Source organism: Pangasianodon hypophthalmus, chromosome 13, assembly GCF_027358585.1.
Source record: "Pangasianodon hypophthalmus isolate fPanHyp1 chromosome 13, fPanHyp1.pri, whole genome shotgun sequence".
Lineage (NCBI taxonomy): Eukaryota > Metazoa > Chordata > Actinopteri > Siluriformes > Pangasiidae > Pangasianodon > Pangasianodon hypophthalmus.
In genome coordinates, this window is record NC_069722.1 from 10,793,621 (window position 1) to 10,821,069 (window position 27,449).

General features: G+C 37.9%; 1 protein-coding gene across 1 annotated transcript in view; it reads left to right on the forward strand.

Annotated features, from left to right (window-relative positions):
- fam20ca (FAM20C golgi associated secretory pathway kinase a) overlaps nt 1-27,200 on the forward strand; it is a 50,934-nt gene extending 23,734 nt beyond the window's left edge. The window contains exons 4-10 of the mRNA XM_026917195.3: nt 15,355-15,447; nt 19,823-19,938; nt 20,618-20,798; nt 21,409-21,518; nt 21,701-21,782; nt 23,771-23,830; nt 24,000-27,200. Of these exons, the coding sequence (XP_026772996.1) occupies nt 15,355-15,447; nt 19,823-19,938; nt 20,618-20,798; nt 21,409-21,518; nt 21,701-21,782; nt 23,771-23,830; nt 24,000-24,246 (889 nt within the window). The 3' untranslated portion in view covers nt 24,247-27,200. The remainder of the gene's footprint in view (nt 1-15,354; nt 15,448-19,822; nt 19,939-20,617; nt 20,799-21,408; nt 21,519-21,700; nt 21,783-23,770; nt 23,831-23,999) is intronic.
- The last annotated feature ends 249 nt before the right edge of the window (nt 27,201-27,449 follow it).

Here is a 27,449-nt window from a genome sequence, read left to right on the forward strand (position 1 = left end):
AGGTATTCTGCAAATCAAGGTAAATCATAATAGGAACCTACAAGGGGCTTTACATATTAGTCAGTGTTAAAATGGCTTTAGGATGTACAACAGGTACAATAAGTCAAATTCTCAACAGGATCCAGTGTGTCCACTATCATGGCCATTAAATACCTTATTTGACAATAATTGGAACTTCTAGCATATTGTTGCTTTTTCTACTGAATCAACATTTTATGAACTTTAATTAGATGTCCATTTAATTTTTTCATGGACAGGGGTTTGGATGCAAGTGCAGGTTTATTGTAAATGGCAAACCAGACAAATACAAAGGGCAAAGAGAGTCGAAGTATAAACAGGCAGTACTTAAGACAATAATAGGGAAGGCAAACTTGATAAACTAAACAAGCAGGGTCAAAACTCGTATATCATGCCCACAGAACTAAAGGCTTTCTAACATCACTAGTAATTAGCTAGGAGTGATACTTGGTGATGATCCAAGGTTTGTGGTTTGTATTGTAATCAGTCAGTGATTGAGAACAAGTGTATGTGAGTAGACGTCTGTGAAACGAGAACGAGGTAGTGGGTCATGTGACAGATCAGGTGATAAGCCTTGTAGTCCTTGTAGATCCTTGTAGATCCTTGCAGGATCATTATTCACAAAAATGGTAATTTTCCACTTACATTGTATTGATAATTCCAATATATCACATGCTTTTTCAAATCCATAACATTATCTGGCTGTTTCTACATTAGTGTCTTAGAAAAGGTCAATGATTTGCCTTCAGCTACTGTTTCATGACAGTATATTGAGCCTATTTATGAGGCCTATTTATTTTACTCATCTTTAATATGTGAGCCAAAGTCTCTAGAAAAGCTGAGTGTGGAACAGCACAAATCTGAAGAATGACCCCAAACACCAAATGTTCTTTTGCTGTTCTGCCAACTGAAAGAGGCACATGATCCAAACAATGGAGACAGATTAGTACTGGACTGGAACTGTTTTTTTTCTTGCTTAATTAATGTACTGTTTTTCCTCTTTTGAGGAAAATGTGAGGAAGATTAGAGCATAAAAACAGCTCCAAGACACAGCATTCTGTCATTTTTCTACCCTTTTATCATGATTTCAGAGTCCTCTTGCAAGTTGCTGTTTTATGGATCATAGTGGCTCACTTTCCTGTTGATGGCTGGCTCAGCTTGCAGCACATGCTAAAAGGCCACTGCTCAATACACAAGACTATCGAGGGCTTGATAAATACAAATTGATTTTGTGTGCTGGAGAAGACACAGGAAAAGTGCTTAAGATCCCTATCAGAGTTAAGCAGCTGCAAGTGCCTGGACTTGTCTTCATTATTACTCCCATTCACTGCTCTCTGCTCTCTTCAGCTTCTGAGCTTCCATGCTCAAGTCAAGACACCCCTTCATAAAAAAAAAAAAAAACATTCAACCAGCAGAAATCAAACACTGGTCTAAACTGGTTTATGATGGTTTGTGCCTGTGTGGTGCTGGTTCATTGTTTTTCTAACTTTGCTTGTACCTAAAGGGTGTTCCAAAAGTCTCCATACATAGGGGACTATGTGTGCCAGCACCACGTTGGTTATGCCTGCGTCGGTGGACGTCCACTTCTCGGTTGGTCTGCAACACTTCCAGTCTTTTTGAATTTGTTAATAATTTTGGCAACAGTGCCGTGTGTAATATGCTTGCCATGTTTCCTGTGAAAGTTCATCGCAACAGCTTCCTGATCTAGCCATGAGAATGATTTCAATACGTTCTTCTTTTGTCAATGGCATTCTTAAAGGCTGTCTGAAAAAATATATAATCTAAAATAAATATGAAAAATTTTGGAAGACATTTTGCTAAAAAGTGTTAATTTCCCCTATGTATGGAGACTTTTGGGACACCCTGTGGTATGCAGCATGCTGCTGACCAGCTGTGCAAGTCTATGATGTATTTTTAAAAATAATATAATAATAATAATATGTCTTGCTTTAATCCTTGTCATAGATATAGATAGGTATATAGGGGAGGGGGCCATCAACATTTTTGCCAATGTTTTTTTTTCTATATTTTAAACTTCCTAGGGTCAAAATTTACTTTTATATACATATAATCTGAAATTATGGGTTACATTTAAAAAATATATATCTGAATCATAAATACATATATTAAAAATTTATATTTCAAAAATACAGATTTTATGTCAGTTAGGTCAAAGGTGATGCATCCAGGATTCCCAGGAAGAAGTAAATGCTTACAGAATGGTCAAATTTATTATACATACACACACACACACACACACACACACATATATATATATATATATATATATATATATGTGTGTGTGTATGTATATATATATATATATATATATATATATATATATATATATATAATGTGTGTATATATATATATATATATATATATATATATATATAATGTGTGTGTGTGTGTTATACTCAAATAGCTAGCTTTCTAAAGTGATATTTGAAGTTAGTGTATTAGTGTATGCCCAACATAACTGTTTAGGTAATGTTATTATTAAATTATTAAATACACCTTAGCAAAAAACAAACACTTTTTATTTAATGTGACATCTATATAAGTCAAGTATACAAAATTCATATTCAGATATTTTTGTCAGCTTCCAGTGTCCACAATAATTCGGTCCACTAGGAGAAAAAAAAATACTCAGGATCATAAACTCAGCTACTGAGTGTGTTAATGTATATTTTCTTCATTAACAAGCAAAAAATGTGATGCTGTAACCACATCTGTTTATATAATTTAAGCAAATAAATATGCAGACTATGTTGATTTTAAATTAACACATTTAAGAGAAAATGTTCATGTTTTATTGTTCAACTAAATGGATATTTTTTGTTATGGCCAGAAATATATACATGTTCGGTATTGTTAACAATGAAATTCAAAGGTACATTCTTGTCAGTGAGGTGTTGTTGTAACCCCCCCTTCACACAAATTTTTACTCTCTAACCACACAGTAATCCCATTTCCCTAGATTTAAATAACTTGACAGAGGTTGCATCAGTCTGTCAAGTTAGAGTGGATATGGTACAATTTTCGCTTTTTACTCAGTTGCACAAAAAGCTATGAATTTTAAGTAAGAATCTTTAAAAATATTACTACACGGGTTTATAACAATGAAGTAGATTTAATGATATGTAAATCTCCACGGTAGAAGGTTTTATATAAAAGGTTATGATAATGTCAGTAAAATTAATCCTGCCAGTTATTACATTACCATGGTGCCACATTATCATTATGAACAGATGTTGGGTGATAGTGCAACATACCTGTACTTGTCTAATATCTAATAACAGTATTTTTTGTAAGTGTGTAAATTATGAATATTTTGTATATTGAATTACCAAACTATTCTTGATGTAATATATCCTGCACAAAAATTACCATATAAATAATGTTTGGCCTAAATCTTATCATGGTTCATGGTGTCATGAAAGGTTTATTCCCCCAAAACACTGATGCTAAATGATTCAGATCTCCAGCCATCAATACATCTGTCAATTCCTCTATCCGGTTTCCACTCAAATGCTGAAGGGCTGGAGCATGTGACTGATTTTGATTTGGAATGAATTCCTATGGATCTGAGCTATTCATTCCTCTAGTAAATCTGTGTTATGAGAGGAGGAAGCTTTGAGAAGAGGAAGAATGACTAGCCAAAGGCACTTTAAAGTCCCAACTGTGGCTTCATTATCTGGGCCTTTGTAATGTTCTGGTCATGTGTCTCCTGAATGGAAAGCCATTCCCATGCCAGCCAGCAAAGCTCATCCATTAACTTTCCTGTATAGCTTGTCATTTCGCTGCTGTGCTGCACAGCCTGACTCGGTTGTTGAAGTGAGAAAAGATAGCAGACTTCTTTAAAAGAAAGCACTATCTAATATAACAGCCAGAGGAATGTACAAATAATTGTTGTTTGTAGTCTTCATATTTTGACTGGAGTCTGACATAAAGGATGTTTATTAAGAATTTAAATCTAATTCAAATACAGTCCCTGAGACACAGAAAGAGTTTAAGTAATCATTTGGAGTTGGCAGTTAATCTGCTTATTGTTAAGCCCTATGCTTGAAAGGTACACTTTGATCACTTCTTTGTGGTACTTTTCTTTTTTTTTTTTCTAAATGAACCTGACAGTGAAAATCAGCCATACAGGAAAAACAAGATATAAAGCTTATCAGAGTGTTCAGCCTTTCAGAATAATAATGTCCAGTTAAACAGCCTGGTTCTGGTTGATACACTATATGTCCAAAAGTATGTGGACACCTGACCATGACATCCATATGCAGTCCTTTCCAAAACTGATGCCACAAAGTTGGAAGCACACAATAGTATAGAATGTCTTTGTATGATGAACTAAGTGGCCTAGCACAAACATGTTCCAGCATGACAATGCCCCTGTGCACAAAGCGAGGTCCATAAAGACATGGTTGGCCAAGGATGGTGTGGAGGCACTCGAGTGGTCTGCACAGAGCCCTGACCTCAACCCCACCGAACACTTTTGGGATGAATTGGAACACTGAATGAACTCCAGACCTCCTCACCCAACATCAGTGCCTGACCTCACTAATGCTCTTATGGCTAAATGAGCAAATCCCCACAGCCACACTCCAAAATCTAGTGGAAAGTCTTCCTAGAAGAGTGGAGGTTATTACTAAATCTGGGACTAAATCTGGGATGGGATGTTTAACAAGCACATTTGGGTGTGATTAGTCATCTGTCCACATACTTTTGGCTACATAATGTACCTCAGTCTGACTTATTGCATTGGCCTGAACTTATAATGATTCTGATGGCTTCTGTTTTTATTCATGCGTTATGCAGCATTGCCTTTATAAAAATATAGTGTAAGTTGTATTGAAAGTTTGATACTTGATACTTGTACTACTAGGTAAGGAGTACAAAATGGTGGGGAAAACTGTTATAGGACAATAAACAACAATGGGGTGGTGCGATGCCACAAAGTTGATTATTTTCCAATAGTAGAATGTTTTATTAGTATTTGCTGTTTTATTAAAGAATGACACATCATACATTTTTATCCATTTATAATTACATTTAATGCCGTGGAACGTTCACAAGACAAGTTATCTGTCACAATCTGTTTGCCATGTTGATGAAAAACCACAAAGCCCTCCGCCCTAAAGACTTTCCCATGTTGAAAAACATAAGCAGCCTTACAGCCTGACTGTTACAAAGCTCTGACACTGGAGACTCCTTCAAAAATGCTAAATAAATGTCGCTTCACAAAAGACCTCACCACATGAATAAGTCTCTGCATAAGACGTTTCTATAGAAATAATAATGTATTAGAACGAGTGCATTAATATAAACCTGTCATTTATCTTGAGGCTGGAACTACTGTCAGAGCTGCCGTTATAGAAAATTAAATAACACCTTCTGACCAATCAGAATCAACATATATTTACTTTACTTGACTTGAAGAGCACTTAGAAGGGCACTTGGAAAGAATTAAAGCCACTGAATCTTTACACATGGCTGCTGCTCATGTAACTTCATAGCACACCTGAATGCTCTGATTGACAGGGGAGCGAGGAAAGCCATCGTTTGCATCATCACAATTCAAACACACAATCTCCCGACCACAGGCCAGACACTTTACTGCTGCGGCCCTCGGGAGTCTGTGAGTGGTTTTAAATCAGTACTGACATTTGAAATAATTTGTTGTGTCTTGTGTTCGCTGGTTAGTTTCATGAGTCAAGTCACATTTATTTATAGCACTTTTAAAGACAAAAGGTCTGCTGAAACTCCGTACTTAAAGTTAATAGGAATTTGAGTGAAGCGGGTTTAATATCCACTTTGAAATTGAACAAGCTTTTTTGTAAGGATGAAACAGGCCGTTGTTTGGACTACATTCCTGCTTCCACATGGACTGCTAGATTTGCCTTTCAGGAAATTTATTTATCCATAAGGAGTGTATGAATTATGTAAGATGCATAGTGAAGATTAACTGCGCAGAGCCACTCCTTAGAGCTGGTAAATACAATTCAGTCTGGCATTCAGGAAACTTTACATCATTAGACACTCCTGAGGAACCTTGCTGAGGAAATTTAGAACAAGATTGTGTTTTTTTCCATTACAGGAAGAACAATAGTGTAATCTATACAAAAAAGGGAGACAGGTATATTATGAATTTAGCATGTCCTTTGGTATTTCCAGAATTATCCATGAGTTTCAATTAATTAGTGGTTTGAGCCTCAGGGATCTCAACTGCTGAACACTGAGGTCTGGCGCTGTCTGAACAGCACAGGGATTTTCCTGTTGATTGGTAACTTAGTGTATATCACGTCCTTATTAATTAATGCAGCCCTGAGAGGCATGTCTTCCATTTGTGCTTTCTCAGCAGTTCCTACTGTGAAGGCTCTGGCAGTCTTTTTCTCCAGTCAGATCCAACAGCAGCAAGCTGACGAAGAGACTCAGAGGTCTAACCAGCAACCCACTTGTCATGGTGGGAGGAAAGGTGACATTTAAATGTGTGACAAGCTCATAGGCATCACTGCTGAGTCTTTTGCTGACCTTTTAGCCTGATCTGAGGCAGGTGCTTTCTCTGTATAGACTAGAGTCAGAATTTCAGTAGGCTGCTCTTGATACAGCTGGAAGGACAGCTCCTAGGTAGTACCATTCATCCTCAGACTAGACTTTAAGAAAAGTGATAACAGAGAGGAGTGTCATTGGAGCTATAGAGTAGCACTGGCAGTGTACAGCAAACTATTGCATCTGTGCAGCAGGCAGAAAGCCACAGCCTGGGGACGATGTCAATTATAGTCGGAGAGAGAAAGGTGCAGCACAGCAAGGGAGAGGGATTGAATCAGTGCACTGTAATCTTCCCCTCGGCACCCTAGGGCAATTCTAATTAAAAAATCACAATGACCCTTAATTCTCTTTACTCTGAAATATAATTACTGCAGTGAATTGCACTGTTTCCAATTGTCTGACGTCTTAATATATGTGAGAGTTACAACATAGTGTGAGAAATATGTTAAAGAAAATGTCCTGCATTGTTTTTTTTTTATTTTGAATCAAATACATAACCCCTTAAACTCTCAGCTTATTGAGTAACATATACAGTATGAACCACTAAGTTCAATTCATTTCAAATTACTTAAAATAAAAATAAATAAAGGAGAATGAATAGTATGTCTGGACCAACCAACGAGTTTGTGAGCTTAACATTCTCATTGAGTAATAATCATTCTCATTCAGTAATAATCACACTACCTGTGAATAAAGACTTAAATCTACTGCTTGTCTGTTTTGTGTATTTTTCTTTTAAAATTGATCAAATAAGAGGCTAAGTTGTTTTATGCTACTCACTGTGTAATTCATTATTGTGAAGTATGAATCCCTAGTCAGTGTTTGGTGGATTGCCATTTAAAGCTTTATTCTTTATTTTAAAAAATAGAACAATTTCTTGGCTGCTTTAATGATGATTATGATGTCTTACTTTGATTCTCTTCTTTTCTACAAAAGAGGAAAGTGTTATTACAGAACATTTAGAGAATACAGCCCTGACAATATTAACATGATTTGCTCAGCAATACCAGACGGCTTCTGAGAACCCGCTTTTAAAAACCTATTGTATCTTAAACCTTTTTCCCTTAAACGTTACACTTTTATTTCTATAACAATGACAAGGCTTGACATATGTAGTCCATTCTTGTATTTAATTGGATTCATTAGGGACAGGAAAGTGCAGATATATAGTAGCTATTAAAGAGCTTCACCGAGACTAAATGAGAACAGAAAATAAGCACAGGAATGCAATTTGAGAAAGATCTGGTAAACTAAATCAGTTTGGGAATTGTATAAGCAGCTGAAAGTGTGTAATATTCTTAACGCAGGCTTATGTAAGCACCGTTGAGGCCCCAACATCTGGCTCCGGCTCTGTTCATCCTCAAAAATTTCATGCCAGTTGGGAACTATTTTATGATGATATTCTTTTGTCTATTTTGTTTTCATCTATTTTCTCCTCGCACTCTGTAGATGATGAGCTGTGATTTGTGGTTGTGGCTGGTGTCCTTATAGCAAGAGAGAAAAGGGAATGAAAAAATAGAATTTGGCTGTTGAATTTGTATGTCTTCCATCATGCTTTTCTGTTTGTCTCTCTTTTCTCCACATTTCTCTAATTCGCCAGCTTTCCCTCTTTCCTATAAAGTATTTTCGTCCTCCTTCCCTCATGTAACAATGTCTTCTCCAAGATCTGTGTATATGAGAGCACAGATGAACGGCCCTGTTGTCAGGACCATAAACCCAGCCAGGATTACACAAAGATTATAGAGCTCATTCTGTCTCTCCGCGCTCTGTCTGCAGAAATACAGAGGGATGCAGTTTCAAGGTTGCCCAGTGCCACTCCGTATATTTAAGTGCTCCTGGAGAATTTGCGAATAGAGGTTTCAGGTGTTGGTAACAGGGTTGAACTCAGGTCTGCAGTCTCGTCTGGCGTCTCAGTCGCTCTATGGGTCACTGGGTTCATCCATGTAGAAAGGCCCGTGGAAACAGCCACGGGGCAAAAACAAAAGTTAGCAAGTTTAGTAAGAAAGAGGGAAATTGTTGTATAGATCATGTTGGAGACAGCTGTGGTTCGGTGAAGCCACCTGGATTTGGTGAAGTGCAGAGCAACCTGCTCTAGCTGGAAGGATTTTAGAAGTGTAGGCTTGCAAGTAATAGGAGTATGACAATCTTTGTGTCCACCAATGGAATTCTGAACACTTCACTGACCAGAAATCACCCTTATGTAACTCCTTCCTCACACCAGTAGTAACAGCCGTTGCTGTGCAAAACCATGCGCAACAAATTTGTTTGGTTTTGATCTGAGATTTGCTTTGAGTTTTATTATGTCTCACCAAGTTCATTTCAGCCATAATACAGCGCAACTGTCTGGAACTGCACATAAATAAAAAAAATACTTTTAACTGTGGTGGTAAAAAAGTAATCAAAGCTGTTTCAGTCACTGATTTCTCCATATGTACAGAAAATGTATTAATCCAGAGTAAGTGGAGATTATACCATAAAATGAATAGGGCATTAAAAGTTAAACGCATCAAACTTGACCTACTAAATGACATCAACATACAAGCAGCCATTAATACCTATTAATAATCCAAGTACAGCCATTCTGCAGTTTTCTTAAATATCTAATTAATATATAAGTCATCTGTTACCACACAGTGGATAGAGAAAGTGGTTTAATACTTTAAAGCAACTTAACACAGAACAGTAAAGAACATAATAGTACAGGGCAATGTGAGGTAGAGGAACACAGATACAGAACAAAAAATATAAATGGAGGGTTGCACTAATATCCATATCCAAGTCTTTTGTAGGCTTATAGGAACATGCGATAAAATCATTTCTTTGGTAATTGTTGTTAAGAGGAGATTCAAATTTATGGAATGCAAATTTATTGTAATGTCACTTTGTCATGCAACTCAACTGTGGTTTAATTGTTGTAGCGCAGAAGACATGTCTGATTGCTATGTTTTGCTTCCTAGCTTTGACTGTGTATTAGTTAGCATATTCACCACTATGATACAGATTTCTTCTTAGGTGACTAGACATTTAAATTATGGCATAGTTTTCAGACTAAATACTGTAGACTGCCCTGAGGAGCCTTATTTCAGCATATCATAATGTGATTCCACATTTTAGGTTTATTACAAGGACAAAAAACCTGGTTAAAAGATGAAAAACATCATTAGTGAGTCAACGGAGGGGAAAAACAGGACAAAGCAGTACAAAATATGGTGTTCTTGAGCAGCTTGAGTCATTCTGGCAGGGTTATCACAGTCAGTGCTGCCAGCATACGTCATCATGCCACAAGAGCTTCACACAGAGTTATGTTAGTAGTAATGTTAGCTAGTTGTCTAAAAGGCAGGCCCAAATCAAAATGTGCCCTACAGGAGCACTACACACACACACACACACACACACACAGACAAGAGAGCAAGCTTAAACCTAAGCTCTTGTGTTTTGATTTTTGATTTTTTTTTTTTTTGTGTGTGTACTGTTGGGTATATATGCCAGTCATATTGATGTGCACAATAAAGTTTTTAATTTCATAACACTTCTGTAGTATTATGGATGACGATAATGGTGACAAATACATATATTTTCATAGTCGTAGTCTTAGTCTGTGTCCCCAACTGCATAATACTCTAGTAATTAGTATGTCAGTGCACCAGTGGTGTCATTGTTATTTAGGTATAGTATTTAGTGTGTGGTTTGGGGCGCATTCTTGAATTCTCTTTAAAGCTGTACTTGGCAATGTTTAGATTAATCCGTGTGTTGGAGAAGAACACAAAACAGCCACATTACAAAATGTTCTTTTGCGGATAGCTGGCAGTAGTATTTTTTTTTTTTTCACCCAAGAAGGCAAAATTACTAAATCTTATATCCAGCCACTTTAACTATCAGTTACTAAAGCAGCAATATAATTAAAATGATGAATATTATGATGAAGACTGTTCATAAAACTCTAAGTGTAAGTAATGTTACCCATTTGTAATATTACAACTAAACCCAGCTTTACTTCCTCTGTCTGTGTTTTTCTACATTTTCTACAGTTTGAAGTGTAAAGGATCATCCATGGCATTACTGACCCGATGCATCGCAATTTTATTTTGTGCATTTAGCAGTCGCAGAATATTCTCTCATTTTCCCTCTCTCTCCCTTGAATATGCTCTTAAAGGGCATTTAAAGAGGACTAATAGTGTTGCTGGTTTTCTTTCTCACAAAGTCTCTCTGGAACACGTTTGGAAAGCTTCAGAAAGCAGGCTAGTCTTATAGTAAACCCATTTGGGAAACATTTCAAAGGAATGTGTCAATCATTTCTAGTCCAGTGCAGGGGGACATGACAAGGGCTTGTGCTTGCTGACGTGTGCTTGGTAAGCTCTTCGTGTGATTGCTGTTTAGATGCTACAGTGCTTTAGAAATCCGACAAGTTTAAGAGAATCTGTTCTCTGCAATAATTCAGAATTTTCCAGACACAAATACATTCATTTTACATTTAACGTCACCTTTAACAGTGATTCCTTAAGAATTCAGGTCAAGGACTGCACATAAAGAAATAATGAAATGTAATATGCCATTACAGTGCCCTCTAGAATTATTGGCACCTTCATAAAATAATTACATATAACCATTAAACAGTTCTTCAGATGTCCTATTCAAAAAGTTAAAAACTATAAAACAATAAATTTACATTAACGGCATTTAGCGGACACACATTCAGTGAGACTTTGTACTTGTGTACTGTCTTTGCTCTAAAAAAAAAAACATTTTTATATATAAAAATATGTTGTCATTATATATAATGACAGTATTTTCTTCTTATAATGTTATCTTTGGCAAAATTATTAACACCCCTAAGGAATTATTGACACTCGTTTGTCATCCTTAGGGCAACACACAAAATCCAGCAGCTGAAATATACCAAGCATAATTGCAACTACAACTCAAATTGTGTTTTGTTCAAATAGAGCCAAGTCAAACTTTTTGTCTATGTCCAGCATCGACATACAAAGAAGGGCCCCCTTACCCACTGTAAAATATGCTGGTGAATCATTGATTCACTGGGGCTGTTTTGTGGTCCAGGGGCTCCTGGGATTGTCGGCATCCTGAAAGTTGCTAAGTATATTAAATGTCTGGTTGCCTCTGCCAGTAGTTTATGCTATGTCTTAGATTAAATAAGAAACTGACCTCAAACAGGAAATATATTGCCAAAGGTTTGCTGTTTTAATAACCTCCACTTTTCTGGGAAGGCTTTTCACTAGATTTTGGAGCGTGGCTGTAGGGATTTGCTCATTCAGCCACATGAGCATTAGTGAGGGCAGGCACACAATCAGCATTCCAGTTCATCCCAAAAGTGATCAGTGTGGTTGAGGTCAGGGCTCTGTGCAGGCCACTCAAGTTCTTCCACACCAACCTTGGCACATGATGTCTTCATGGAGCTTGTTTTTGCACAGCGCATTTTGATGCTGGAACATGTTTAGTTCCAGTGAAGTGAAATCTTAATGCTACAGCATACAAACACTGTCTAGACAATTGTGTGCTTCCAACTTTGTGGCAACAGTTTGGAGAAGAACCACAAATGGGTGTGATGGTCAGGTGTCCTCATACTCTTGGCCATATAGTATACATATAAATCAACACAAAATGTGCAGGACACAAAGTCATTGTTTTATGAAAGCCATCTCAGTCTCTGAATTGTAACCCTCTTAAGCTTGAAACATTCTGAAGAATTGAAGTCAGTGATTCTTCTAGAAGTGTCTCCAACCTGTTATTCTCTTCAGGAGAGGCTTCGATAAATATTAATTATACCAATGCTCTTGTGAATTCTCAAATTAGAAGGTGTGCATTCTAACAGCATGACAGTAGTTCTGGCTGTAATATAAATGATAGGATAATATTAATATGCTGATTTGAATACAACAGCTCGTACGCAGTCCCCACATAATCTAAGACTAATAATAAATGGAGATGTTTATGGAAGGAGTCTCCAATGTTAGTGTTTTGTAAAGTTCAGTAAGTTTTCCAACATGGGAGAGTCTTCAGGACAGAGGAGTTTTCGCTTTTCGGTTTCTCAGTAACATGACAAGCTGCGTTTTTTTTTGGTTTGTTTGTTTGTTTGTTTTGTCATATTAACTTCAAGAGAGAGAAAAAATATAATAATGTAAGTGATAACAGATAATTGTAACTATAGATGGTTAGAAAGTGTGACGTGTCATTCATAAATTAATTAAAAATTGTAATTGCTGACAAATCACTGTGATATAAGTAGAATAACACAATTCAGGACATGCTGTTATAGAAAAAAAATCTGCTTCATGTCAGGCTGTATCACACCACCCCTGAGTGGATTATTTTCCTATAGCAGCGTGGCCCATCATGTTACATTCCTTACTTGTGGAGGTGCAGATTTTGAAGAGATATTTTGCAGAAAAAAAATCACTGCTTAATAAAATGTTTTATGAAAAGAAATGTTGTACAGAAACCCCATATGTTTAGGCTCAAAATATCACTAATTGTATACATGCATGTAGCATTTTTGCTTCTTGTTATGAAAGGCGCCAATAATTACAGTGGACGCTGTATTTTTTAAGGCAGCAACAGAGAGTTAGAAGTGACCTTTATTTACCCTGTTGCACAAGGATTCATCCTGATACTTGTCTTTCTACAGACAATAAACAATCCATATGACATTTTTATTGCCTTTTGATTCTGATTTATATGGAGGTAATTACACTAGCTCATCTCTCTGTGACCAAGGTTCTTTCGTGTGGGCCGGCATGTGCACCAGACTGTCACATCACAAGTTGTCTGAAATACTGTGGCTGACCATGGCTTCCTCCCCTACAGGAAATAACAGACAGGAACATGATGATGGGTGTAACAGCACTGCCAATCACAACCCAGCAGGAGATCACAGTGCAAATTAGCAAGATCTAGAACACAGTGATGAGAGGAAAAGAGCGAGAGAGAACAAGAGAGAGAAAGTCCTTGGACATTACATATACGAACACATCTCAGCAGATTTTTGTTGTATTTTTCCCTTTTTGGATACAGCAAGGATTCTGACATAGCAACATGCTGAAGTTCCCTATTTTTTAAATGAATAAAGACTTTATTCAAGAGAACACCTCCCTAGTGGTCACAGTTTAAGAGGTACAATGTGTAACAAAGGTGTCGAATTAGGCTCTACCTAGTCCACCCCTGAGTGTCTCATTGAATTCTGGGTCAAAAGGTAGACAGGCTTTCCCCTCTGGGGAGCTGCTCGGGCTTTTATTACTGAATCAGTGCTAAATCTCAGCTCTCACCTTGCAAATAAAAAGCCATTAGTTTCCTTTATATCTCAAAAAATTGAGCACATCATAATAGGTGTTTGAAGGAAAAAAAGATGATCCCATCAAAATAAAAAAAAATACGAGGGGTTTTAAAGTCTTTTCCATTTGCAGTTTGTTAGCAGTGGTAGATGGGAAGGGTGCTCTGTGAGGTATAATGGCACATGGGAAAGGGGTGCGTTCAGAAAAAGAGAAGGCACTCACTTAAATGAAATGATATGACAGGTTTCATCTGCAGGTAGAGCTGCACTGGAAGAGAGAGAGAGAGCGATGGCTGTAATAATGTTTGAGGCAGGCTGTTGGGAAGCCGTAGCGCACACCTGGGTCGCACTAAAATCTCCCAATCTGCCTCAGCTGTGACAGCCTCGGATAGATCGGCCCATCACGCAACAGTAGTTCCAGAAAAACAGCCCTCAGTTTAGATCAAGTTGTGTGAAACACATCCTGTGCACATTCTGCAGATAAAATACTAGACAGCCAAGATTCACTTAGCTATCCTTGTGCATGTCTGTCTCTCTTTCTCTGTCTTTCTCTTACTGAATTTATCAGTGCCTACCTGGGTTTTTATTTTTTCAAGCTAAAATACCAAACCTAGGCAAGAGTCCACAATCATGGCTCATCTGCCTCAGTCCATCACAGCCTTGAGAAAAGTCAGACAATACAGTCTGCTGCCAAATTTCTCATAATATCCATCCAACCCAGCTGTCTGACTACACAAGCTCAGGTCTGTGCAACCTGTAACTCCATAGTATTTTTAAAATCTTGAGAAGTCTCCCTTTTCTTTTTCTATCTTTGTCCTTATCCTCTCTCTAGAGTAGCAGCTCTCTCTTTCAGACCTCCTGCGATCTGGAACATGGGCTACTTTCACATTACAGGGTTGATCACAAATCCATTTTTTTGACATTGTGACAAATGTTTATTTATTTATATATATATATATATATATATATATATATATATATATATACATATATGTATATGTATATATTTATTTTTTTTTTTAGTCTTTAGACCTGGGTCTACACAACAGTCCAATCTTTTCAAATCACATTTGAGCCACTTTCAGGTGGTCCTAGATCTGATATATGTCCATGCGCCTATAATGAGAACTGTCAGATAGGAATTCATGTGTTTTATTTACATCACTGTGTATGTACAGAGCACTGTTGTCATCATCCAGTACTGGCAGCATGTCAGCAGGAGCTACCATGGGGAAAAAAAAGAAGATTGGTGTATAATAGAAGCAAAACCAGCATCTGGTCTGTTTTATATGTTCTCATGATCTCCAGAGCAAATATTTTTGTGCTGAAGGCTTGCATTGCAAGTGCACATTTAGCTGTTGTTCAGGCATGCAGATCACTGTGAAATGTTAGTGATGATTTTATTGGCTTTATTACTACCTGCAGCACTTTGCCTAGTGATGGGATGCTAATCTTAAATCCTCACTGTACCTCTCTTTCTCTTTCTGTCTGTTCTCCAGGCAAACCAGAGACCAAGAGACCCCCCCAGACTTCTTCTACTTCTCTGACTTTGAGAGGCACAATGCCGAGATTGCAGCATTTCATCTCGACAGGTAGGCCTGCCTGCTTGATAACACCTGCTGAGAGAAAAATAGAAGCCTACTGAAATTCAGCCGGAGATGTATGCTTACATGTGCTTACTCTCAATCAGACGAGATCTGACAGCACATGCCCACGCCGTTTGTCTCCAATATGTTCAAAGCTGAATAGCACTGTGGGACGTGGGATTACTACTGAAATCCATGAGTTATCAATGGGAGTACATGGGTCACCATGGAAACGCCACGTAAACTCATTAGGCCCCCTGATGAGTTGTAGATGTTGTAGTTCATTCATGGAAAATTGTGTAGTACATATGGGAACCCATCAGTGGCAGAACTTTGTCTCAGTGGACCCCTGTGCAAGTATTACATTTGGGCCCTACTCACATCACCTTTCCTGATAAAGTATTTGCATGTGCATACTCCCACACCTTTAATATTTCATAAATAGTTAGTAACCAGGTAGCCCTGTTTTGGCAAGCAGTACTTTGAAAATCTGCTTACCATGACCTTACACTATCATAGCAAAACTGAAAAACAAGCACTGCACACAGACAGAAATAAAAGCATATGCACCTACTGCATTATTTCGGCACTGCTGCCTTAGCTCAAAGCTTTTAAAAAAACAGAGCCCTTTATGCAACTACTGGCATTGCAGCCATGGCCAAATGACCAAAAACAATTAGGATATGCAGTTATTTAATGATCTGAAAGACTGTCTCAAAGAACACATTATTACAATGTGCTCTATTACAATCTCGCCACTTACTTTAGTTATATACTACAAGACAGATCGATATATCAAAATTGTAACTGTTAGCTAACAATTCAGTAGGTGCATTAAAAGTACCAAACCATCCTTTGCTAACTTCCATTTACCAGGTAGAGTTTGTTGTCAAGGAAGAAAACAAGGCACCAGAAGGACCAGATGTTAAAAAAAAAAAAAAAAAAAACATTATCATCTAATCATAGAAACTTTGCCTTGTTCGTTTCTTTTTCTTTCCTCTTTCTTCAATTTTCTTAATTTTTTCCACATTAATGTTGATAATCAAAAGCCGTTCTGATACTTTTGCCAAGTAGGCTGTTGCACTGCTGCACTGTTTGAAACAAATAACTTCAAACAAAGCAAAGTTATGCAATTACTTTGCAAAACAGTAGTGACTTCTGAATCACCTGCTGAAATTATACATATTATGTTGGATGTAATGCACATTTCCCAGACCTAGAAAATCTTGAAAATAATGTGATATTTCATGAGGAAAAGTTCAGTTGATTGTAAAGCTGTAATGCACAAGGTATAGCATAAAAGTAACTTGTAAGCATGAAGTAGATTTATTTATTATTAATTGACAGAATGGCAGAAGGAATGAGCTAAAGTGGTTAAATGGTATCATTTAACAATGGACAGTGCTGTTGTCAATGCTTGTACAGTTCACAATAAGCCGCACAGTGGTGTCAGCTCCTAATTAACAATACTAGTAGTAGAATAGTAGCTATTAAAAATTCAAATTAAGCTTATTTTTGCATGGCCGTAGTTTCAAGCTAGAAAAAGTACACAATACAAGATTCATGTTATATTTTGCAGTGTGTGTCTCCATAATCTAAACAGCAAATGGGTTAAAGTTCAGCCTACTGTAACAGCATGTGCTCTGGCGTTGGTTAAAATCCAAACCTTGTGAATGGCTGAAAATCTCATTAGATTAATGAGCTTTATGTGATCATATAAAGTGGTAATGCATGTTTAACAAAATCTGTCATTACAGATGTTTACACCTTATATTTACTAAACCAGTGCAGCCTAGTGTGTATGGGTCATGATGCTTTTGGTATAAAATGGACTTTACATTCATGAAGTTATTGCAAGAAATGTAATACATGAACTGGACTAAACCAAAAAAGTACTCAACTGTTGGTACCATTTGCTAACACTTATTTATGGGAAGCAAGGTTCAGTAAGCTCGCTGTGCCATTTACCCTGCTTTTGCTTTCATTGCATCATAGCAGTATTCACATTAATAACAACATACCTCCCATATATGCCCTGGGCCACATAAAAATTAATGTTACTCCCATTTAGCCTGCCATAGAAGACACATAAATCACACAGGAGACCACTATAAAATCCCATGAGAGGATGCTATAGGACTTCCATGAAATTCTCCTAATCACCAGTTTAAACCTGAACTTATACATAATGTCCATATGGCCCTAACACTGTGTTCTGCACAATCAATGACTAACCTATTAAAATCCAGGATAAAGTCCACAGAATAGACCAATTCCAATAAGTGACCCATAAAAATTGAATTGAATTGTGATAAGAATAATAATTATGTGATATGAATTTATGTGCCATTAAAATCCCATATTCAATGAACACCAATGCACTTTGGAATTCTAATTGAATACTTACTGGAATTTTCTCATAGTAATGGCAGGCAGCTGGAAACAATAATGTGTCTAATGTTGGTTTACGGTGTTTACAAGACTTTTTTGTTGTTTCACAATCTGCCCGTATTACTGCTCCTTCTATAGAAGATCTGCGCTCTGATCTGAAGCCTGAAAGTAGATGGTGACTCAACTGAATCTGAACCAAAAGTGTTATCTTTGTATCTCAGATGATGCTGGTTTTAGAGCCAATTGTTTGTGCTTTCACCAGGAAAAGATGTTATTTTCTTTTTAAGCATTTCCTCTCTATCAGTTAAAGCTTCCAAAATCCATCTGAGATTCATATGGTACTGGTGGTTGGTAAAGAATCACTCTCATCGTCAGACGAAATGGTACACTCCGCTCTTCCGCTGTCTGGCCAGAAGGTCACGTGTATGGGCGTAGGAAAACCAGGTGCATTGATGCTCACACAAGTATCGATTTTACCCAGAATTAGGCATCACAGGGCCCAAAAGAGCAGCATGGACCCCTTTTACACAGACAAGTCCCACCAGCTCTGATTCTACACACATTTCTCAGACCCTGTCACTCCAGCCCCTGGCCAGCCGCCTGAAAAGCACTTAGCAGGATTGATTCGATCCAGCTCCCCATGAAGTGGGCTGTGCGGATAACAAGGTGCATATGAGAGCAATCAAAAGTTGGGAGACGCTCCCCGCTGACTTTAACAAGGAAGCTCATAGAGAGAGTCTTTGTGCAGGGTGATTGTTGATTCAGCTTGTTGAGACCCACTTTATTTTATCTACTCTGTTTATTTCTTTTGAACAATGAACATAACACCTGCAGACTTTGCACCTGTAAACCTTTAGATACTTTACTCCTTTGATATACTCTGCGGTAGACTACATAGCTAAAAAAAAAGTGTACTTGAAGTTAAAATATAGTTGTCTACACAGCAAAGGAGCAAAGGTTGCATTTGATACTTAAATTTGAAAGTAGATTTTATTTTTAGGACATATATTGGCTTCTGTAAAGTGACCTAATTGCAAAAAAAAAAAATTCTAATAATGATCTGTTGTTAAGTTCATAGATACTGTCTCTACATGGTACCATGTAACATGAAATGGTAGCATTGTTACTTTAATATGGAATAGAGCACAGTATCCCAAGAACTGCTCCACTTTTTTCTCTCTCTGCCTTCCCTCCTTCCCTCTTCTATATGTTCTAATGTGCACCACTAATCCCATATGGCTGACAGACCTCTGCTCGCAAGGAACCATGTCTCCACACTGGGCTCTTTGTCACCCACCTCCAGAGTGACTTGGCGCTTTTGTAGTCCCTGAGTGGCTTTGTATCCCAAGCTTGGGTTTCTGTCCCTCTGGGCTCTGGGATCCAGGCACCTCTGGAAAGTCAGTTCACAATGGCTGCAGGAAGCACTCACTGAGAAAGACCACCATACACACATACACACACCCACAGCAGATGGTAATAGTGTGTGGCCGGATGTAGAAGGCAAATAAGCAGGCCTTTAAAAGGCCAATAAGTAGCAGTCAAGGACGCATCATAAAGCGGATGAGTTATGAATGGCCTCCCAGGCTAAGACAGGGCTGAGACAGCTGCTGTCAGAGGCAGGAAGAATGATGAACTCATCACACAGTCACTTTGAGAAATTGCTCATTCTTTTCATAAACCTGCGGCACTCCATAGAGTTTGTTCAGCTACATTATTCAGCTTGAACTCATCTTCAGTTACTGGTTTATCCTGGTCAGTGTTGCGTGGACCGGAACCTATCCCAGGAACACTGGGAGTGAAGTGGGAACACAACCTCAATGGAACACCGGGGGGCATTAACAAATGTTATGCGCCGTTTAGCAATGTAATTAGTATATTAATTGTGTTACTCTACTAACAGTTCTTGAATATACAGTGTGATGTATTCTGGTCATAGTCATTTTATTTATTTATTTGTGTGTTTGTGTGTTTGTTTGTTTTGCACTTTTAGAATTCTGGATTTCCGACGGGTTCCACCAGTGGCTGGCAGACTAGTAAATATGACACGGGAGATTCGAGATGTGACCCGGGACAAGAAGCTCTGGCGCACATTCTTCGTCTCTCCAGGTACCAGCATGCAGCATACTCACCCTTCCCTTATTTACACTGACGCATTACTTACAAGTAGTACATCTCAATCTCTGATTTGTTTTAATGTTTACTGGGCCTTGTTTTTTTACGTTCAGGCATGTGAAAACAATTTTCTGTATTGCTGATACTATCTTTAGGATATTGTGCAACTTATAAAAGCACCCCATGTCCCCAAGGAGTCAAGTTATAATCAATGATAAACCATGTTGAAGCCACTTCAACAAACACCACATGAAAATTGATTCAGAAGGAACAGATACTGTGTTCCAAACAGACACAAACAGAAAGCTTCTCGGAAATGTTCACATAGCATCTGTTTGAGACCAGTGGAGTGAAACAATGGATTATAGAAAATTTTTAAAAATGCTTCCAATTTAGGCCATGCCCACTTTGGGTTTAAATCTGATTACAGATACACATTTTTGGAGAACTAAAGAGATACAGATACATACTACAGTATTTGCATTAAACTCCTAATTTCTTTGTTTTGACTGATAACACATTTTGAAATGATTAACACATTTCAGGTTTACATTTCAAGTAAATCCCAATTTATACACCACTTTTAATGTCAGAACCCCAACATTCACCCCTTTCCCGATCAGTATTTACCTTATGTTTAATTTTACGTCCGTTCTCCTTCTCTTTCCCACAGCCAACAACATTTGTTTCTATGGTGAATGTTCATACTATTGCTCCACTGAACATGCCCTGTGTGGCAAACCTGACCAGATTGAGGGCTCACTGGCCGCCTTTCTGCCTGATCTGGCCCTCGCCAAGCGCAAGACCTGGAGGAACCCCTGGCGCCGCTCATACCATAAGCGCAAGAAAGCTGAGTAAGGCTTCTTCTTTTACTTTTTTATTCACTTTATCTCAGGTCACCATATAGCACCCTGCATGTTCATTAAACTCACAAACTGCCTTTATCAGCAAAAATCGTTGCCTAGCACAGCTGCCCCAAGACAATAGGCTGTCCTTTCTGGGAAGACAATTTTTCAGATAGTCCACAGCATTATTAAACACAACATAATGCAAAGCTACTGACTAAGGCAACAGAACAGGTCTCACCATTTTGGCTGCTTTCACTGTTCAGACTGTGAGGCAGAAGCAAGCGAACACATCCTTTTGCCATTGTATACACAACTTTCTTTCACAATTCCATATAAATGGGACAGGCTCTGTTCACTCTCTCGGTTCTGCCGTAGCCTCTGCATTAATCCAGAGCAGTAGACCTGGTGATTGCAGAATGCATCATAAGTGCCTCATGGGTTATCATTATATACAGTACAAGCAGCATATACAGAGGAAGTTATGTGTCATAATGTTGCATAGGTTATTTATTAGTTATATTTATGCATGCTTGTAGGCTGTCGTTGCAACCCACAATAACTAAAAACAGTGCAATGAGTAAAAGGATATAACACTCTCACTGTGTTATTTTCTCAGGTGGGAAGTGGATCCAGATTACTGTGATGAAGTAAAGCAGACTCCACCATACGACCATGGCACCCGTCTGCTGGATATCATGGACATGACCATCTTTGACTTCCTTATGGGTGAATTTTGTGGCAGTCCAAAAACAAATGCAAACCAAACATTTGACCATTAAATAGAACTTTTTGCTTGAGCTGCATTACCTTCATTGTCTTATCAATTCTGACAGACAAATAGGCACAACAAAGTCTTCGAAGAAGCAAAAAATTAAGTCTGTGTAATTTTTCGTTCTCTCCTTGGACAGGTAACATGGACCGTCACCATTATGAGACTTTTGAGAAGTTTGGCAACGAGACATTCATCATCCATTTGGACAATGGCAGAGGGTGAGTCAACTTCAGCACCCTTTTGCACAGCTATATCTGTGATTAGGTTCCTCAAAGCAAGCAAATACCACACATTCTTCCACTCAGCATCACTCCGTCAGTCATTCAACACCATGGAAACTTGTGATATAAATGAAAATGTACTTTATTGATCAGGTCAGGCTCAAATATCAGTTCTGTCAGAGTTAGTAATATATGTACTGCTGAAAGCTACGTGCAAAGAAAGCTATAGGTACATGAAGTTGTGTGTAGATGTACAGTGCTAATGAAAGTGCTGTCAACCTGTACTGAGCGAGGGTGAAAATCCTTACAGCAATAAATAGTTCTGGTTTTATTCATTCAATTCATTTTGTGCTGTAACTGCTGTCTTTTAAGACCATTAGGGCCGGGTAGGAATAGACCATATTAACGTGCTCATAGAGCAGCTTGGGGTTTCTCAAAAGGTATTACTGAAAAGAGAGAAGATAACACTGTCATCTGTGAGTTTTTATACTGGAGTATAGTTACTGACACCAGATTTGAAGTGTATTGGTCCTGTATTGTAATTTTTTAGGCATTTTGGTTTTTTACTGTTTGTTTAAGAATATAGCTCAGGTGAATTTCATTCTGAAAATTATGTCTATAATATACTGTTGCCTCTCCAACTCATAGCTGGTTTTCCCTGACATCACCCACTAATCATTAATATTCATCAAGAAGACCCCTAGTGTTCCTTAAGTAAGGAATAAAACACAACACGGTGTGCAGTCAATGACAGGTTGGTGTGATTCTGTTACCACCCAAAAGTTGATTACAACAGCACATCCTGAAGCGTTTTATTCCCCATATATTACAACAATTTGCCAGCAACAATGTTGTTGTTTTTTTTTAAATTAAAGAATGGCATGTGGTACTTGTTGCCCATTTATGGTTACATTTAATGTTATCACTTATATTACAGCAGCTTTCCTTCAGCAGCCTATTTTTCTTTCTCTTGAAGTTAATAACACACAAGAAACCGCAAATCCATCTGTCCTAAAGACTTTCCCATGACAGAAAAATTTTACAATGCTGTTACAAAACTGTTACAATGCACTGATACTGGAGTCTCCTGCCAAAACCTCTGAATAAACATCTCCATATAGAAAACTTCACCATTTCACCAATAAAATGTTTTTTTTTTAAATCTGTTTATGTAGAGCATGTCCCTCATACAAGTTTGAGTGTAAGCTGTTACTATAGAAACCATAAAGTATTAGAACAAGCACATTAATATAAATCTTGCAGCTGGAGCTATCATCAGAGCTGCTGTTATAGAAAATTAACACTTCCTGACCAGTCAGAATAAAAAAATTCAACAGCACTGTGTTATAATGTTTTTTAACTCGTTAAAAGCCTACTCAACAAAGGAAGAAACATTTTGCCAAAGGAAGAAACATGCTTAATCAGTTGCTTGAAGTCATACTTTTTAAAAGCTGTCTTAAGGGAAATAAAGGGAAATTGTCTTCAAGAAACAACTTTTTTTTTTATTTTCTGCTTTGCTGCAGGGATGGTATGGCTTATTTAGAGTTTGTGTTATCGCTAGTTTACTAACTGGGGAGTTCTGTGTGTATCTGTGTGTAAATATCATACTAGTGTACTAAATAGTATGTGAGAATACGGTAGTTTGCCACTGTATTTTGAAGTTTTGATGTTTCTTGTAGTAGATTAGCCTACTATTTAGAACAATAATGTGCGATCTGTGATTCTGAACATCTTGTAAAAAATAGGGAGAGTTTTGTCACTGCTGAAGTGCTGAATGCATGATAGATACAGATTTCACATTGTCACTGTGTTGCTGCACCCAATTATGGTCTAAAATTCAGTTAAAAATAGGAAAAAGTCGTTTTTCACAGTATAGGCTCTTTAGCCTAACCTTGTGTGTAAGTTCGTAGCCTGCACAATAACTTACAGCTGCTTTTATCATGGGCTTACTGAAATTGTGACCTTTTTTTAACAAAACTCAACAGATTTGGAAAACACTCACATGACGAAATGTCAATCTTGGTGCCTTTGAGTCAGTGCTGCAGGTAAGAGAATTTGTTTGCATGTCACAGAGTAAACAAATCTCTTTAATTTCTTTTAAATCCCTTGTTTTTTGTGTTTTCTTTGCTTTTCTGGCATTACTCTTTACCCTCTGTTTGTCTTTCTCTACCTCTGCATTTCCCTCCCTCCCTCATGCCCCTTGGTCTCACCTAGGGTGAGGAGGTCCACCTACCTGCGGCTTCAGCTGCTGGCTAAGGAGGAGTACCAGCTGAGCTCGCTGATGGAGGAGTCTCTTTTGCATGACCGCCTTTCTCCCATACTCATTAAGCCACACCTGCAAGCTCTGGACCGGCGCCTGCGCCTGGCTCTAAACGTGCTGGCCGAATGTGTGGAGAAGGAGGGCTACAGTGCTGTAGTGGAGGATGACATGGAGCACCATCAGACCTCTCGGGCGAGGTAGTGGAACCCGGACCTACACCATGAGCCTCGGGCACGTTGTGCTTGAGACGCATGTTTGAATTCAGTGAATTCCAAGAGACTCACCACCAATGCCTCTGAACTGCCACTCTGCATACGGATATGTCTGGTACGTCTACAGATGTTGACCAGACGTGCTCCCGCTTTCTTTCGCTCCCCACATTCAGACATGCTCCCCACGGACTTTTTAAGACTCTTAGACCAGAGGCATTACGGAAAAGAGGTCCATTTTCTTTTCTTTTGATGCTACCCATAAGCACCAGGGATTGTATTTTATGTTCATTTGATTTGTTTCTTTTTACCTTTGAAGTCCAAGGCTTGCATTTTAGCCATGGTGGAAGCTGCAGCACGTATTGTTTTGTTACACCCTGCTTTTTATTACATGATTGGTTGTGCAAAACTAATTTATTAATTTTGCATATTTTAATCATTTCAGTATATTAATGAGATGGTAGATGTACAGAGATGTATAGTAGAAGCACAGAGAGACTTTTGACCAGTAATACAGTGATCACCTGTTTTGTTGCTTGAGATAAAAGCCAGTTCCTTGATCCGGCTAACAGACCAGTCTAACAGACTGGTTCTCTGGAGCAGGTGTGTTAGATAAGGTTTCGGGCTGAATTCCGTTCAAGGAACAGAGCTGATGATCACAGTATTAGGCAATGTGAGACTGGAATAAGCGGTGAACTTTACTTACTACAGTTAGCATAGGAATTATAGATATATGTATGGTTGCCGATTTATTTTCTATGTAGCCAACTGCGCTCTGTGTATGAGATATTTTGCCTAAAGATACATTGAAGCTTTAAGAGTAGTACTGCAGTGCAGTGCTCCTCCTGTGAGGACCCGTATATGACGCCTCTCCTCTCTGTGTGTGACCTGATTTGGTTTTCCTAATCGCTTTCGAAAGCTTACATAGATGCATCTGCAAGTCGGACTCCGTGCAATCCAGTGTTAAGTATTTTTTATTCCATGTTGTGAACTCTGCATTTCCTCTCTCATTAGAGTTATTCAGCGCTGGAGTGAGCATGACATTTAGGGTTATTCAAAAGTGCACTCTTGGTAGGAACTTTGTGGAAGAGTGCAGAATGACTCTAATTGGTGTTTTTTGTTTTGACACTGCCTCCCGTCAGCGACACCATGCTGAATGCACCTGTTTCCTCGGCATGGGGAGCTTTGCCGCTCCCCGATGCAACGCTGCCACGGCTTGTTAATTCTGTGTCCTTTTCCGTGCCATACATGGGCAAGCTGATCCTTTCTCACTGGCTGCACTCTTAGTTCTTTTTACCATATATGAATTAGTAAGCAGAATTCACAGCTCTGCATCAGTGTATATAAAGCGTTTGTGTTTTTGTATGATAAAACAAATTATCTGTCTGCTAGAGTTGTTACTAGAAATTTTTCAGACTAAAGACTACATCATAGTCATTGCAAATATTTTTTTCTTTTAGAAGATTCAGCATCACCAGATTTAGAGATTTAGATTTTTTTTTAATCACTTTAAATCAGTTGTGAATTGTTTCCTAAACTATGGCCAGAAGGCAAGAGAGTGCCTTTATCATTACTCATACTGACACAAGAAAAACAAGATTTTTTCCATTTTATGTGAAACTATTTCAAGACACTATGGGCCATATTCAGAGTTAAGTATGAATGAAGATGAATGCTTAGGCATGTTTTCTTTACAGGAAAGTGCATCGAATTAACCAAAACATTGGAAATATGTTAACAGCGAATTAACCAAAACATAGGCAAAAAATTAACATCGAATTAACAAAAACATTGGCAATATATTAATAATTCAAACTATTAAACACACACTAGTAAAAGCTTGATAAAACAGATTATATCCATGATCTAATACATTTCATGTGTGATCTCATGACCTCGATTTAGTATCTCATGGCATCTCTTGCACAATAAACTGTCGGATCACAAAAAAGTAAATAAAATGCAAAATAATAGGATGTGCTGGATCACTTTTATAAGCTGCTGGAAGCCATTTTGTTAAATTATATATCCAAATTTGCAGTGATTAATTTTATATCGCATTAGTCATTTTTATTTTTTATTTTTAAATTATGTTACATCATATTACATTTGACAAATGCTACAAATGCTATCTGCTTCTTCAGACCCCGTTTCTATCCCTGATTTTTTTTTTCCGGGCTTATAGGCTGGTGCTTGTGTTTAATGGTGATCTAGACAATACTGCAAATCCCTGTCTCAGACGCTTCTATTCAAGAGAAATCTGGCAACCTCAGCAGCATGGACTAACTGCAGGTAATTTGCATAACCTGAATGGGAATGCAAGAAAACTAACATAAGCACACGCATAACCCGACTCTGAATATGCGTAACTTTCCCTACTTGGACTTAAGTCAGCGACTCTGAATACGGCCCTATGTGCACTTGTGTGTTGTATTATTGTTGCATTATTATTTATTAACCTCTAAGAATAATGCATTTGTGCAACAATTATTTTTTTCTAGTTTTCAATTAACATTTAAACAGTATCAAAAATGGTATAATTTAAACATCAACCTACAAAAATATGAATGAAGAATCAGTGCATATGTGTGTTTCTGTGTAAACTCAGTGCCTGTGCAATGATAGAGATACTTGAATGTTTTGGGATTCATCACAACTGGACCTTCAATCCCTGAGGTCTGGACTCAGACTAACAGCCCAAGGGGATTGTGGCATTTCTCAGCAGGGAGAAGGTGAGATCACAGCACACTTTCAGATGCTGAGTAGGCTGGAATAACTCCCTGTGCTTTCATTGTGTATGTGTAAATATCTGTTAATACTCTCCACTGAACCCAAGGCTGTTTTTAACAGCCAAAACGCTTCTGTTTTTTTCTTCTCTCTTATGCATTGTTACTGTGAAGACTTGTTTGCAAAAGATAATGGTGTGCAATAAAAAATTAAGCTGTTGATTGATTGTGTGCAGTACAATACTAAATGTAGTGAGAAATCGGAACAAGTCATGCAATTCTTGCTAGCCTCCTTAAATGCACGTCCATAAAGGTGTTTAATACACATGTATGTGGGCAAATTTCTTAAAGGAGTAGTTTACTTTTTTTTTTTTTTTTAGCAAAAATCTCTGTTTGCCTCATATATACTGTATGTGTCTTAAAACAGACAATAATTTTTGGCATTTTCCTGTACTCTGAAAAGAAAGGA